At 42.7% G+C, this 16,675-nt stretch overlaps 1 protein-coding gene across 1 annotated transcript in view; it reads left to right on the plus strand.

Moving 5' to 3' along the window:
* Window positions 1–1,092: 1,092 nt before the first annotated feature.
* Window positions 1,093–16,675, plus strand: part of ENPP3 (ectonucleotide pyrophosphatase/phosphodiesterase 3) — an 83,386-nt gene continuing 67,803 nt past the window's right edge. The window contains exons 1-5 of the mRNA XM_060239457.1: window positions 1,093–1,162; window positions 5,040–5,118; window positions 9,001–9,120; window positions 13,488–13,613; window positions 15,069–15,129. Coding sequence (XP_060095440.1) covers window positions 1,124–1,162; window positions 5,040–5,118; window positions 9,001–9,120; window positions 13,488–13,613; window positions 15,069–15,129 — 425 coding nt within the window. The 5' untranslated portion in view covers window positions 1,093–1,123. The remainder of the gene's footprint in view (window positions 1,163–5,039; window positions 5,119–9,000; window positions 9,121–13,487; window positions 13,614–15,068; window positions 15,130–16,675) is intronic.

Genomic DNA, 16,675 nt, shown 5'->3' on the forward strand with positions numbered 1-16,675 from the left:
TATTATATGGACTAATATATTTTATTTTATTTAAGTAATATACACCGTCAGGGGTCATGAAAAGGGGGGAGGGAGAAGAAAAAAAATGTAATGTATTTGTACTAACTTTTTAATAATAGATGATAAATATTATTACAATATATTGCAGAATAATAAAAATTGGTTTAAATAAAAAGAGACACTAGTACCACAACCATTACCATTACCATCTCAAGAGGCACCGCCAGCTGCAGCAATGGAGAGGACGAGAACAAGACGACCACCTGTTTGGATGAAGGATTATGTTATGACTTGACAAAGGGGGAGATGTGGTGTATGTCCCTTTAAGAGGGTTATATATACCGTAAGTTAAGATAGGAAGTAGAGAGTGAACTTTGTATCTGTAGGACGTGGTTTTATGTTGTGTGCGTTGACTGACTTGGAGATAATAAAACAAACTTGAAGACTGACGTAGAGGCTTTATTTAAGAGACATAACACTGCTTTGATGGACTCAGCACAAAAGAGCCCTGCCTCCTGCACTCCTGAGTTTTATCAGGTCAGGCCAGGTCAGAGAAGCTTTTCTTGAACTCTCCACAGTTTCCTTCCTGAAGTCTGTCTAGTATTTGACACCTCCAAATCTCTGCCTGAAAGGGGGGTGGGGGGTGGCTTGACCATCTCCTTGTCTAGATTTATTAGCATTTGTATGAAGGTGGACTGAGGTAAGTCTGGAAAGCAACTGAACTGACTCCCCCCCACCATTTCTCTGCCTAGAAGGGGGGGGGGGGACTTTTAAAATTCAGAGTGAAGGTTTTGCTTATTTTAAACTTCCAAAGGGAAAAAAATGTATTTCTTCACAGGGTATAACTCTGGGATTGCACTGTAAATTTTTGTACACATTATCAAACTGATAACTAATAGCTGTATGTTACTCTAGTACTTCGGTCTCTATACTTGTTCCCACACTGCATCCAACACCTACTCTAAACTTCAAAGCCATCTTTCAGTGCCAGCCTAGTAGGTGTAGATATCAGCAACAACTCCTCCCAAGAAATGAAGTACATATCCCATTTTGAGGGTTTTGAGCCACATTGCAGCATAACATTTTCTGCCACAGCACGAAGTTAAGCAGTCAGTCTGTGCCCATGGCTGGTGTGTCTAGAAATCAAGCCATATTTGCCCAGGTGAGTATATGGCAATTATAGGCATAGTCTATAAAGGCAGCATCATTTTGTGTACTTTTAGTAAAGCTATGTGTTGTTCAGGTACAAGATATAATAATAATAATAATAATAATAATAATAATAATAATAATAATAATAATAATAATAATAATAATAATAATAATAATAATAATAATAATTAAACAACTTTTATTTATATCCCGCCCTCCCCACCAGGGCAGGCTCAGGGGGGCTCACAGGACATGGTGCATACCATGATTACAATAAAATATAAGTAATACAATAAAATACAGTTAAAATGCAGTTAGATAAATAAATTAAATTAAAACCAATATAAATTGAAGGTGCTACGGTACAATTCATATATATCAAGACAGCTAGATGTCATTTTCAGGATTCCACCTTAAAAGCCAGTTGAAAGAGGACAGTTTTACAAGCCCTGCAGAACTGATTGAAGTCCCGCAGGGCTCGCACCTCCTCTGGTAGCTGATTCCACCAATGGGGAGCCATTATTGAGAAGGCCTGCTCCCTCGTTGTTTTCAGTCTGGCCTCGCTTGGTCTAGGGATTTTTAGAAGAACTTGTAATCCTTTATATTAGAGGCTAGCATGAAGAACAAGTTGACTATACTTGTAGTCCTTTATATTAGAGGCTAGCATGAAGAACAAGTTGGAAGCTTGGTGTGCTGAATGAATTCATTGTCCATTGATTCTTGAATTATGTTTTCATAATGATATTTGCTTTGAGAGTTTAAATAAATAAATAAATACCTCTATTGCAAATGCCCAGCTGAAGGCAAATTTATTTATTTTGGTATTTTTATATGTGCCTGTGTGTGTGAACCTGGAAATCATGATGACCTCTGGTGACAGACCCCTACTGGGGACCTGGAAGATATTCAGGGAGGTGGCTGAATAAAGCCTGACCCCCCACCTCCCATCTGCTGGTATTCCAAAGTACTTAAGACAAATTTATTGAGGTTTAATTCTGTAATGATACAACTGATAGATACTTGGCTTTTCTATACAGTATAGGGGGTCAAATATGACCGGGAAAACTGGAACTAGCAAACTTTGTTTCTGTGGGCATAAAATCCCATGTTTATATAGGGCCATGTTGCTGAGAGCATATATTGAATTTGAAGATAGTTTCATGTTTATTATTTATTATTTTCAAACATAGGGAAATCCAGGTACAAAGAAGTGTGGGGGGGGAGGTAAGTAGGGTTAAAAAAGGTTACATTCCAATCTTATTTCTCCATTAACGTATTATCTTTCACATAGATAATATTACTCCTTTAACAGTCTCTATTATATATTAAAGTTAACATAATCTTCATACACTAATTTAAAGTACAATTTCTCTATCCATCTTTAGATAGATGATAGATAGATAGATAGATAGATAGATAGATAGATAGATAGATAGATAGATAGATAGATAGATAAATTTATTGTCATTGTTCTCAAAAAAGAAAATGAGAGCAACAAAATGAGGTGCTCTTCCACAAACATACCAACACATCAACACCCACAAAAGGACATATACATAGAACATTTAAATGCATCTAAAAACACACTTATCTATCACTCTTTCATTGTATAGTTTTTGACCCATTTATAAAATGGCTGCCACACTTCTTTTAAGTCTTGTTTACTCTCTTCCCTCAGCAAAACCGTCAAAATGTCCATTTCTGCTGTGGTTCCACCTTCTTCCAGTTTTTAGCATATTGTATTCTAGCTGCAGTTAACATGTATACATATTAATTTTTCTTTCCTTAACCTCTGGCATTATGTTCAGTAAAAAACACTCTGGCTTAAATGGGATTGTTCTAGCGCATACATTTTGAATCATCTTAAAAATCATTGCCCAATATTTTTTTGCTTTTACGCGAGACCACCAAATTTGAAGATAGTTTCATAGGGTAGCTGTTTTGGTCTACAGTGGAATAGCTAGATTTGAGTCCAGTAGCATCTTAGAGATTAATATGGTTGCCAGACCTCCCCCCCAGTGGAGGTGGGGTTTCCCTGTTTCCCTGTCCCCGTGGCTGCTGATCAGCTGGCCAGCAGGGGGACCTACCTGGACTACTTGGAGAAAGACAAAGGCCTAGGCCTTGTTGCTGGCATTGCACGGGAAGCAGTATCATCATGCCATCAACATCCAGGAAATGCTTTGATATTTGGCAAAAACTCTGGTAGGTCAGTTTTACTAGAGTGTCATTTGGACATCACAACATGATGTCACTTCCTGTGTGATGCCAGTAGGCTTTCCAAATCCCCCACCTGGGCGGGGACCCCCGATTTGGAGCCTTCTTCCCCCGCTCGCCAAAAATCCGGAAAGCGGGCGGCGGAGGGGGAATGGCGACCCTTCCCACCCAGCCCCGATCCCAGCAGCTTCTCCTCGCCCCTTCCCTTCCCACCGATCCCCGATGCTTCTCCTCGTCCCTTCCCACCCCGGATCGCAGCAGCTTCTCCTTGCCCTTCCCTTCCCAGCCAGCCCTGATCGCAGCAGCCATTCTTCCATTTTCCCAGGCTGCTTCCCGCCCCCAGTCAGCTGGCTGGTGGGGGAGGGAAGCCCCGCCCCACCTGCAAAGGACCATGTGCCTTTGCACCTCCAGAGGCTTGATTGAAAGGCTTCAATTTGGGATGGTGTGTCTGTGTTGCTGTGAAGAAGCTGACAGCAACTCGTGAGTAGAGAGGCCAATCCCCTGCATCAGATTTGCCAGAAACGGGGGTGGGGGGGAGGGAAACGTCTTCATTATTCCCTATGTGGAGATCGATTCTCATAGGGTATAATGGGGAATTGATCTGGAGGTTTTGGGGGCTTTGGGGGAGCTGTTTTTTGAGGTAGAGGCACCAAATTTTCAATATAGTATCTAGTGCCTCTCCCCAAAGTACCCCCCCCAAGTTTCAAAACGATTGGACCAGGGGGTCCAATTCTATGAGCCCCAAAAGAAGGTGCCCCTATCCATTATTTCCTATGGAAGGAAGACATTTTAAAAGGTGTGCTGTCCCTTTAAAAGTGATGGCCAGAACTCTCTTGGAGTTCAATTATGCTTGTCACACCCATGTTCCTGGCTCCGCCCCCAATGTCTCCTGGCCCCACCCCCAAAGTCTCCTGGCTCCACCCCCAAAGTCCCCAGATATTTCTTGAATTGGACTTGGCAACCCTAGATGCCAGTGACAAGGTCTGGGCCTTTCTTCTTTTCCAGATAAGTTCCCTGCCCCCCAATCTCCTGCTGGTTGCCAGGAGGGACCTGGCAACCCCAGAGACCTAGAAGAATTCCAGGGCCTAAGCTTTCGAGAGTCAAAGCTCCTTAGCACTTTGTTTCTCAAAAAGCTTATACCCTGAAATTGGTCTCTAAGGTGCTACTGGACTCAAATTTGAACTTTACCTACTTCCACACTGACTTCTTTGCCCATTATTATTTATGTATTTATCCAGATTGAAAAAGAGTTAAGTTGTAAGATCTTAGTTACCTAGTTGCTCTTTACTGCCTCCCAACTGGTCTGCATCTGACTACATCCTTTAACCCTCTGGTTTGGATCTTACCATATTGTTCCATTAGCTGGAGGTGCCTTACAGTAGAGGAATATGCATGGGAGAAACATGCAGATGTGGATAGAACAAGATGGTACAGTCCAAACTAAAGAAAATTTCAATGCGATCATTAAAAAAATAACCTCAAAATGTCTGGATTTGGGGAGAGACCATAGTTCACAAGCAGAGCTTTAGTTTTGGATTAAGAAGGTCCCAGGTTCAATCGCCTCCCATCATCAGTTGGAGAGAATATAGTGCTTCCATGCTGATTATGCCATTTGTTGACAGTGAATACACAATAGATTACTTTTGCCTTACTATATTTGGCTTTTTCAACAGGTTCTTTTAGCTTCTTTGGTGATTGTATCTCTTGGACTGGGTTTGGGACTTGGACTGAGGAAATCAGCACAACCTCGAGGTATATTTATAATAGCCCAGTTTTACATAATGTTTTCAAAATTCTTAAATTTTACTAAGAAGGTAGATCTGTATATGGGCTGCATCATTTTAGACTGCAGTTGGGACTGCAGTTCAGTGGCACCTCAGTGATATCTGAGTTTAAAAGCCTTATTCTCTTTCATATGAAATGGCTCCTGAAGAAGACATGATCCCTCCAGAGCTTTTGAAGCAATTTTCTAATTGGTGGGCCCTTGTACTGGCAGAGGTGTTAACCCAGATAAACTCTGGACTCCTTCCTGCTGGCCAGAAACAAAGCATTGTTGTGCCAATATATAAAAGGGTAATGAATTGGATATTCATAACTATCACCCTTATCAGCTTGCTGGATATAGCCTCTGAACATTATAGCAAAATTTTACTGAGAAAACTGGAAGACTGGGAAGCTGACAAACAAGTCATCTTCCCAGAACAAGTTGGTTTTAGAAAGGACCAAATTACCATTAACTAGTGCCTGCTGCTGCACTGTCTAGCCACAGATTGTAATAGACAGGGGTTGTTTTGTAGAAAAATAGGTGGTGGAGCTCATTAGCATAACTCATTAGCATATGCCCCCCCTCACCAGTCAAAAACAACCCAACACAAGAAAGGAGAGCCCCAGGCAAGTGAGGCCTGCTTGGGCTGGCTAGAGATCCAGCCATCTCAAGCAGGCCTTGTTCACCTGGGGCTCTCCTTGGCTACCCCACCTCCACAGTCAAAAGGCCAGGAAGACATCTGCCACCCAAAATCACATAAGAAGTGGAGAAAGGATGGTGCGGGCTTCTCCAGGGGTTAATGAGGGCTGTTGGAGTTTGGCAAAGCTTCTGGTGGCTGGCTGGCTGCCTGCTCTCCTAATCCAGAGATTGTTATGCAGGTGCCCCTACTATTCAATGGACAAGGTATATGGGGAGGTGGAGGGGGAACCCTCAGAAAGGTTCAGGAGCTGTGCTCCTGTGAACACCTATATGCAGCCTTTGTTGATCTTGTGGTTGCTTTTGCTTCAGTCGATAGAGAAAGGCTGTGGTCTAAGCTGGTAAGTACAAATACTGACAAGCTCCTTCTACATCTAATAAGGGAACTCCATAGTAACATATCATCTAAAAATATGGTAGGTATCTCAAGTTCTCTGACAGATGGTATCTAAGTAGTCAGAGGTATGAAACAGGGTTGCATTCTTGCCTCTCTCCCTTTACATTAATGACATCACTAAGAGGCTTTCAGGCTCTGACCTCTTTCCTCCTCACCTTGGCTCACTGAAGATTCCAGTCCTCCCTTATGCTGACAATATGGTTTTGTTGTCCATAACTTGCTGTCAGGCGTACCTGCCATAATCCATACTGGTTATTATGTCAACGTCTGTTGAAAGAAGAGATGTGCTGTTTGGGGTGGGGTGGGATGGGGAACTTCTGTACTTTCACTTCTGCTGCTAACTTGGTGTATCCCACGCTTGCTGTGCTATTGTGTTACTAAGACAACCAGCATCTAGGCTTTTCCAAAGATACCTTCCTAACTGGAGTGATCTTGGACTGAACTGATGAGAGTGGTGGGAATACAGTTGGACATCTTAGAGGCAGGAGGAATGGGCCCCAGAATTTATCTGGACAGAATTTGCCCTACATCTACCTCACTGTAACCATTACTACTAATTCCTGGAAATGCTGGTCATGTATAGATTAGTGCTGGCATTTCAGTACTAATAAACTTTATCATCAGAAAAGTTTGTTTGACTGATACCTGGCTGATCCTGACATTCACATCGGCTTAAGAAGGTCACTGTGCAGGCTTAGTGACTTTTGTAAAGAAGAGCTCTGAATAACCTATTCAAAGACCAAGGTAATAGTCTTTGAAAAATGGACGATAGATGGGACCCCAGTTGATCAATGCCAAATCTTTAGATATCTGGGTATCACTTTTACTGACACACTCTCCTAAAAGGCACACATAGAAATTATAAAATCAACATCCCTCTGGTTGTGGGTGGCAATTCTCAAATGTTACCATTTCAGAAAGACTCGCACTTAAACCTCTTTCAGAGTAAGATAATTGCCCAACATCTGTATGGTATAGTAGTTTAGGGATGGAATGATGCCCTGATTGCAAACTTTGAGAGAATTCAAAACCTCTTTCTGAAAAGTTTATTAGCACTACCTTCAAATACCCAAACTGTGTTGCTGAGAGCCAAATTAGGCCTTCCTTCTCCTTGGGCACATGCATATAAAGCCCTTTTAAATTACTGGCACAAACTGAAGAGGGCCCAAGTAGATAATCTTTCAAATATTAGCCTACCTATTTCCCCTTCTTCCTTGCTTCACACACAGTGGAAATAGTCACCTACCTATGGGTCAGTGCTCAGAGGCTGACTTAGGTCCCAGTGCTAAGCATGCTTACTTGAGAGTAAGCCTGCATTAAGTTCCTCCTTGACCCCCGGGAGCTGCACAATATGTATGAAAGAGCTGTGTGTGGTTCCCAATTTGCAGTTTGACCATCCCTGCTATAAATCAAGTAAATTAAATAAAATTAAATAAAGTGAGAGGACTTGTTTGGATGGAAGGATATTTCCTAGTGTAAGTTCCCATCTACAATCTGAAGTGCTATAACCCATAGACTGGTTTTCTACTTCAGTGAGAACTTGGTTACAAATGAACCCATGAAAAGGAGATTACATGTGTCTTTCAGGTTCGAGCCCATGTAAATGAGCAACCAAACATTCAATAAATACTTCAAATAAGTTGGTTTTGATTTTTCTGCTTTTTCCATTTATAAAAAGAGGGCAGTTATTGGCAGTATTGCAAAAATAACACAACAATAGGTTATGACAGCTAAATGGAACCTCTGTGCTTCTGAAGGTCAGATTCTGGGAACAAACACTTCTTGTTTATGAACATTTAGAAGCACCTGGAATATTGGAGTAGGTTAACTTTTGATCTGTTTCAGCCAGGCAGGTTATGAAGATCAAGTATGTATGACGATTTTCTGGTGAACTGAAGTCAACCCCATTGCTGCCTATATATGGGAATACTGAAGCCCACTAAAATAATTTCATTGTGAATATTGTTTGGCACAAATACATAATTTACAAAGAAGAATATATTTTATTTGTTTAACTTACTGTGGATTCCATGTCCTAAATGAATATGAATGTGAAGTCAGACAAAAGTGAATAGTTTTTGACTCATTTTTCACTTAGTTGAGAAGTGTCAAGTACAATTTGCAATTAATGGAAATATATGACCCAACTTATTAATTCAGTTGTGGCTAGTTATAAATTCTGAAATATGGCAGAGGCAGTGGGTGCCCACAGTTCAGAATTGTATGATCCTATTCAGTGAATTTCAATTGCCCAAAGTAGGTTGGATCTTACTAGTCTGTTCTGCTGACACCATGTTCCACAGATAAAGCCTCCTCCACAGCCAGAAAGCCTTTTGTGTTGGCAGAAAGTTTCTTGTGCCAGAGCCCAGAGGAACATGCCAGCACCAGCTTAAGTGATTTAGAGAAGCCTACACGAGTTAACCATAAAATGTTATGTTTTAAACACATTCTGCAAAAGGCTCCCATTAGTTAATGTGTAGATGAAAGGTAAGGAAGCAATCCTTCAGGTATTGCATAGAAGCCAGTGTCATATGTATATTTTCTGAGGTGGTGTATGTGAGTCACACACATTTGGAACTCATACATCTCACTGCATGGAAGGTGTGCATAGAAGCAATCAACCTGACATCTTTTGTGACTGTCCCTATGAATTTATAACTCACTTTCATAACCACTGAGTATAACCAGCATTAGGGGGTGGGAATATGTGCTTAGGCATTACTCTCTATCTGCTCACATTTAGGTCACTATTAATTATTTTGGGTTCTCTTTTCAGTCAGCTGCAGAAATAGTTGTAATGAAACAGGTGAAAAGATGACTGGTTGCAGGTGTGATGGCAAATGCACAGAACATCAAGCCTGCTGCTTGGATTATGAAATTCTCTGTGTTGAACCAAGTAGGTCTTTCCTTCCTGCATAAATTATTTTTATTGTTGACTGAACCACAGTGCTCAGGGTGGGTGGGAACTGGACCTCCTGTCAGTGGTATCATTACTTGGAACCAGGGAACTAGAGATGGGCATGAACCAGGAAAATGGTGGTTCATTTTGGTTCATGGTTTGTTTGGTTGCCTGATTCATTGGTTCATGTTGATTCATCCCCCCCCCCCCGCCCTGATTTCCTGAACTGATTCATGGTTTGTTTGATTTGGGAAAGGGTAGAATGGCCCCCAAGTGTGCAAGAGATGCCAGACTTGAGGCAAACTTTTCAGCGGACTCTACTCTACCTGCTGTCCAAGTCGGGTGAGAATTGGATTTTGGGGGCTGAGTTACAGCCCCCCCCCAAAGCAAGTGCCCCTTGGTGGTTTGTTAGTTTGGGAGGTGGTAGAATGCCCCCCACAATGGGCTACAGATGCCAAACTGGCAGCAAACTCTTCCACAGACTCTCCCTTACCTGCTCACCAAGTTTAGTGAAAATTGGCTTTTGGGGGGCTAACAGCGCCCCCTAGCACAGTTGGCTTTGGTAAACTGATAGAAATCAAACATTAAAACAAAAGCTTGCGATTTAATTATAAGGGTGATGCAGCCCAGTCAAGGAAAATGTTTCCTGGAATGGCTCAGCCTCAGCAAGTTGGTTTTGAAAGTCAAAGCATAAAACAGCCACACTAGCTCGAGTACAATAACAACTCCCAGCAGAATTACTAAATTTTGAAAAGAGGAGAAAGGAAGGCAAACATATGAACTTCCGTAACTCAGGTCCCTGAAAACCACAGAGGTACAAGGAAGTCAGTTTGTTCTCTGGATTAAAAGAAGTCAAAGCCCACAAAAATAACAAATTAAGATTTGAAATAAAATTGTAGAAGTACGGCAAGAAATAGAGAGGTCTCCCTAAAGCCAGTAGGGCACAAACAAATGAGTTCTGTGAATAAGCAAACCCTTGTAAGGGCCAGAACAATAATTTTGGTTGCCATAAGAATACTGTCAAAAACAATCTCTCCACAATGAGTAATACTAATCCTGGCATTAATATTTTTTTTGTGTAAACCAATTTTGCAATATATTGAAAAGTATTCATCAAAATTCTGGCATTAATATTGACAAGTTGGCATCACAACCTTTATATACATACATCCACCATATTTTATATACTCACCTTCCATCTTGCCTGGATTCTGCTCCTCCCTTCCAGTGCTGAGATCATACATTTCCCTAGGGTTATTGAAAGTAGCCATGTGTTCATCCATGCTTAGGACCACATGCTGTGGAAGTGCCTTCCTTTCCCCTTTGTAATTAGCATTTATATAGGATTTTAAATACTCCAAGCCCCCAGTCACCAAAGGTTGTCATGACTTCCAGGCACACACACACACACACACAAATATAAAAATACCAAACAGAAAAGAAAAGAAAAAATGCTACTCATAAAATCAAGATGGTTTGCCCCACTGGTCTGTGGTTTATAGCACAAATATTTTAAGTGAAAGCCATCACTTTAACTTCTGGATCTTATGAAGAATACAAACATGGGGCTTGATCCAGACTTGCATCAGAGTCCCAACAGCACAAAGAAGAATTAAAATAGTTACCCCAAATATTTTAAGTGAAAGCTGCCGCTAACTTCTGGGTCTTGTGATGCAGACAAGCATGGGGCTTGATCCAGACTTCCAACAGAAGTGATCTCACTCCCTTCTCCCCCTACAGTCCGCTGAAGTTCACAAAGTACTTCTCCTAGGGAATGATATGGTGGGTCTGTAGTGGAAGGGAGAATTGGTAGAAATTCCCAGTTTAGCTGGGAGAAACTGGAGGACATGGCTTGATGCACCATCATCATGCTGGCATGAAGTGACATCTTTAGATGCCATAGCATTTACAAAACCCATAGAGTTTTGTAAATGTTAGAAACCATAGAGTTTTTATAAATGCTAGAGTGTCCACTAGGTCATTTACAGTTTTTACCAGAAGTGACATCAACGTGCTGCTGCATGCTTTATTACCCACGTCTCCTCCTGCTAGCACTTCAGGTACTGGCAGGCAATCAGCCAGGATACTGGGAAGGATCCCTCTGTAGTGGGAGGCCTAGCATCCCTATCCAACCCACTTTACAGTTAGCCTTTCAAGGTAAAGCTCTGCACAGCTACACATTTCCTTGTTCTCTGAGATTTTTCTTTTCCAGACTGTAACTGTTTCTACTTTATAGCGGGAAGCCTGGCATCTCTATCCAACCTACTCTACAGTTCAGCCTTTCCAGCTTATCTATAGTTAAAGCTCTGCACAGCTACAGATTTCCATGTTCTCTGAGATTTTTCTTTTCCAAATTGCAATTGTTTCTACTGTATGTCTGATGTTCCTTCTAATAGATATTCCTTGGCTTGTATCTTAGGCTTCTACTAGAGCTGCATTGCAGTCTGCAGTCTGCACAGTGTGTTTCCCCGTGTTAGGAGTTTTTACTCATGCAAGGTTAGCATCTTTCAATGATCCAGAAAGTGCCAAACCTCAGAGGAAGGTGCTGTGCAGCAGAGGACTGCCTCCACCATGGATAAAGAGCGGAGCAAATGAAATATTAGGATATTAATGCTGTCATTCATTGATCTGTATCCAGCTTCTTATTACAAATTTCCATAGGGCTAACCCCATTCTTAGTGTTCCCCTGTCAAACTGCAGAGGAACAGGATTTGGACTAATGACAAAGCTAGGAGGGAGTCTAATCTACAGGAAGGTATGAAATGCTAGGCTATAACACATATACTGCTCTCAGTCACAGAAACGGCAGCTTTCACTGACTACTATTATGGGTGGGAAACGTAAATAAATTTGTAAATGTCTTTTCCTTAAATCAATGACTTTTAAATTTAATAAGTGAATAACAACAACACAAAGTTTATTTAGTAAATAAATTATTCCCAGTTTCTAAGCAATGCTATTTTAGGATACTGATCATAATCTAGGACTGCCAGGGTCTGGGTGGTGGTTCCCCCACCCAGGAGGTTCCCAACCCGCCAGCCCACATTGCGCTGGCAGGGGGAACCTCTGCCTACATTGCTGATGCAATGATGTCACCCGGAAGTGATGTCATCAAAATGGTGGCGCACGTGCGGGGCCGCTCTAGGCGTTTCTGGGAAAACTCTATGGTTTTCCCAGATGCTCTAGCCATTTGGGAGGGAAAATTCTATGGTACAATACGTACCATAGAGTTTTTACCTCCCAAAAGGCTAGAGCATTCGGAAAAAACATAGAGTTTCCCCCAGAAACACCTAGAGCGGCCCCGCACGACGACGCCATTTTAATGACATCACTTTTGGGTGACATTATTGCATCGCATCTGTGCAAACGTCCCCCGCTATGAGAAACAGCGGACTTGGCAACCCTATCATAATCAGTAGCTAGACATGAAAATCTGCTCTGTGCAGATTTGTTGAAAAGCTATAGCCATCACTATTAACCTCCCATCCCCCCCACCCACCCCCAAAAAACTGCAAAGGATACTAAAGGAAGATACAATGATACAACACACTGATGATACAATTATAACTACTGAAGTATAAATCAAACATGCACCCCCCCCCCCCTTTTAGAAAGAAAGCAAAATACCCAAAGTTGCCAACTCTAGGTTGGGAAATTCCTGAATATTTCAGCCTGGGGAGGTGAGAGACCCCAGTGACATATAATGTCATAGAGGATACCAGGGGTCGTTTTGTAGAAAAGAAGGTGCAGGAGCTCAGTAGCATATCTCATTTGCATATGCCCCGGGATCTGTGTGCAGTGGGGAGAGAACTCCCCACTGCATGCAGACCCTGGCTGGAGGTTCAGGAGCTGTGCTGCTGTGAGCTCCTGCTGAATTCAAGCCCTGGAGTATACCCTCCAAACCAGCCATTTTATCTAGGGAAATTCACCTCTGTATTCTGGTGGTCAGCTGTAATTCTGGGAGATCTTCAGGTCCCACCAGGAAACTGGCAACTCTAAACAGACCATTCAGTTGCTGCCACCTGTGAGGACATTAGTGTCAAACAAGAACACACCTGCACATTTAATGTATAGAAAAATACCCATGCCAACTAGCTCCTGGGGAAATATTTGAAGGGGAATATATGCTTCTTCATGGGAATAATTCTGTATCCCATGAACCTTCAGTTTCCTATCAGGAATTCTTTACATGTATCTTTTGGTAGAAAAGCCCAGCAGGAACTCATTTGCATATTAGGCCGCACCGCCTGACACCGAGCCAGCCAAAACTGAGTTCCTGTGCATTCCTGCTCAAATAAAGCCCTGCATGTATCATTGCAGAAAGTGTTAATACATGGTTATTAAAACCAATTCCTTTTCTGTAGCTTGGAGCTGGTCTTGCACTAAATCACGCTGTGGTGAGACGCGAATGGCCGGAACCTTTTGCTCTTGTTCTGAGGATTGCTTGGAGAAGAAGGATTGCTGCACAAATTACAAAAGCACTTGCAAAGGTGAAGGGAAATGTTCCAAAGCATGTTTATATAGTTTTAACTGTCTTTCCAGAAACACTTCACTTTCAATTTTTGTTTGAATGCAAAGTTGCACTGAAGGTTGAGAGGTGTTAGGCGAGGCTACCTTATTGTCTGAGTGGGGTGGAGAAACATTCATAAGTAGGTCTCTTTAACTGATCTACTACTTTTGCCTCTTGTTTTGAATGCATTTTAAAAAATTGACTATCGACAATAGACATTGGTGTAGTTTAAAAGTTCTTTCAGACAGCTGGTTGATCTGTTATCTGCTGAGTTTCCTGTTCTGCGCAAACCTGCCAATGCTTTGCTCTTCAGTTATGAATTTTTATACATTTTCATACATTTCCACAACCAGAGTGGTTGGCAACAAATGTAAAGCTACCCCACCCTGCAATTTCAGAGTTAGTTTTCCTAGCAGATTTTCTAAATTTTAGTTTTTCCCAAGCCAGCATCCAAAGCAGCCATTTTCTCAAGGGGAACTAGGGTTGCCTGCCTCCAGGTGGGAACTGGAGATCACCTAGGGTTGCCAAGTCCCTCCGCTGCTGTGGCGGGGGATTTGTTTCTCGTGCACACAAATCACGTTTGGTGCGATGATGTCACCCCAAAGTGATGTCATCACACTGGGGACGCCACACCAGGGACACTCTGGGACCCATGATAAAACTCTATGGTACCATGGAGTTTTACCACGATTCCTAGAGCGTAACACAAGAAATGCTCTAGGATTCGTGGTAAAATGAGACCTAGAGCATCACTGGTGTGACGACGCCACTTCCAGGTCATTGCACTGGGCACAACACACGCTGACGAGTCTCTTCAGGGGCAGGGATTCCCCCAGCAGCCTGCTCCCTGCCCGCGGGTTGGGGCCCTCCAGGGCAGGAGATCCCTGACACCAGCAGGAGCCTGGCAGCCCTAAGATCACCAGGAATTACAACTAATCTCCTGACTACAGAGATCAATTTTTCAGAGAAAATGACTTCTTTGGAGGGTGGACTCTATGGCATTATACCCTGCTGAAATCACTTCCCTCCCCAAACCTTGCTGTCCCAAGGCCTCATCCCCAAATCTCCAGGAATTTCCCAATATGAAGCTAGCAACCCTAATGGGAACTTATCTCTGTAGCTGGGAGATCTCCACACCTCATCAGGAGATTAGCAACCCCAGAAGGAGAGAAAGAAGCAGGAAAAGGGAAGAGGCTCTGTGGGCTTTCAGAAAAGGGAAGAGAGAAACTAGTAGGGAGAGGGAAATTAGATGCCTCCTGTAAGTTCTTGCGGGTTCCCACTTGTTTTATTTATTTTAGAACTCAGTGATAGATTAGCACACCTTAAGGCGTTATTAGGAGGGTGATGCTGGCCCTCATAACAATTGAAGGAGAGGCTTAGAAATGGATCTTTAAAAAAACTATTTAAATTTGTATCTTCTTATATGGCTTTTCAGGAGAAACCCCATGGGTGAAGGATTCATGTGTCTCATTTAGCGGTTCTGAATGCCCAGCAGGGTAAGATTATATTGTGTGCAATTATTGAAAAGTAAATCTTTATAGTTTTGTTATATAAATATGCACAAAGGTAATGTTCTCGTTATTCAAGCTGACATCAACAGTTTAAAAGACCATAAATGAGATACAGGATCAGGCTACAGTTCAAGTCCATGAAATACAGTAACTTCTGACAGAAAGTTTAGCACTGTTTTTTAATGATATTTTCACTGCTACCTTTCATCCTCAGAGCAATTGCATTTACTCCACTATCACAATAGTTTATTTTCATGTAGACCTGGAATAAGAAGAGCCAGGCCTTCAGCAGGAGCTCACAGAAGCACAGTTCCTGAACCTTTCTGATGCCCTCCTTCCTACCTACCTTGTCCATTAAATAGTAGGTGCAGCTGCATAACAATCCCTGGATGAGCTCCACCACCTATTTTTCTACAAAATGGCCCCTGAGAAGTACCAACACTTTCTGTTGGGCAATACAGAGGCCAACTTTATTTATTTGTTGGCATTAATCAAAGGGGATCTGTGGTGCCTAAAGGCCAAAACCTCATTCAAAACCCAGACAAAGTGTGAGACATTGGTGGGATGCAGAAGAGTCAAGTCTCCTCTTTGTTTGTGCATCCCTGGATTTAAGTGAGACCATTCTGACTCTGAGCCATGAGCTATCACATACATATGACTCAGGCTCCTCCTTGCCAAGCATTTATGATGCTGGGGCGAGGGAATGCCACATCCTGTCTCCCTAGCCACAGGATCTATGGGTTGAGGATAATGACACCACTCAGGGTTAACCCTTCACCATCCGAATGATGCCTCAGGGTGCTCACCTAAGCTCAACTTGACCCATACTGCTACTGCCTCAAGGAAGGGGACCAGCTCACTGAGGGAAAGTTTAGCATGGTTTCTTAATGGTGCTTTTAGTTACCTTTCATCCTCAGACCAATTGCATCTACTCCACTATCACAATAACTTATTTTGATAATCAGGTAATTATTCTTAATGTAATTTTCCCATGTTAGTAAGTTTTTTCCCTTTCTTGCATGGCATCCCAAGGATACTTTTTCTCTTCCTGAATTCTGAATTGTCTAAAGTTGAAAGAGCAAAGCAATCCTAAACAAATGTATCCCCTTCTGAGTCCACTGAAATCAATGAGCTTCTTCCACCAGTCGCGGATTAGCGGGCGGGGGGGCGGGGTGGCGATTTTCATACGGGAGGCTTACTCCTTCCGGGCCCTCCCGGCCCCAAAGATTGACGGTATTGAGTGTGTCGGCCTTGCGTGGGAAGTCGGGGAGAGGTTGGCGATCTGGCTGGTGTACCATCCGCCTAACGCACCGGCCAGCGCCTTACCATCCCTGATGGAGGCGGTGTCCGGCTGGGCGTTGGAGTACCCGGGGCTCGTAGTCCTGGGCGACTTCAATGTCCATGCCGATGACGCGGCTTCCATTCGGGCGATGGACCTAGTGTCTTCCATGGCGACACTGGGACTCTCCCAATTTGTCACGACTCCCACGCACCAGGCTGGGCACACATTAGATCTGATCTTTGCGGCCGG

This window comes from Heteronotia binoei, chromosome 1 (genome assembly GCF_032191835.1).
Source record: "Heteronotia binoei isolate CCM8104 ecotype False Entrance Well chromosome 1, APGP_CSIRO_Hbin_v1, whole genome shotgun sequence".
Lineage (NCBI taxonomy): Eukaryota > Metazoa > Chordata > Lepidosauria > Squamata > Gekkonidae > Heteronotia > Heteronotia binoei.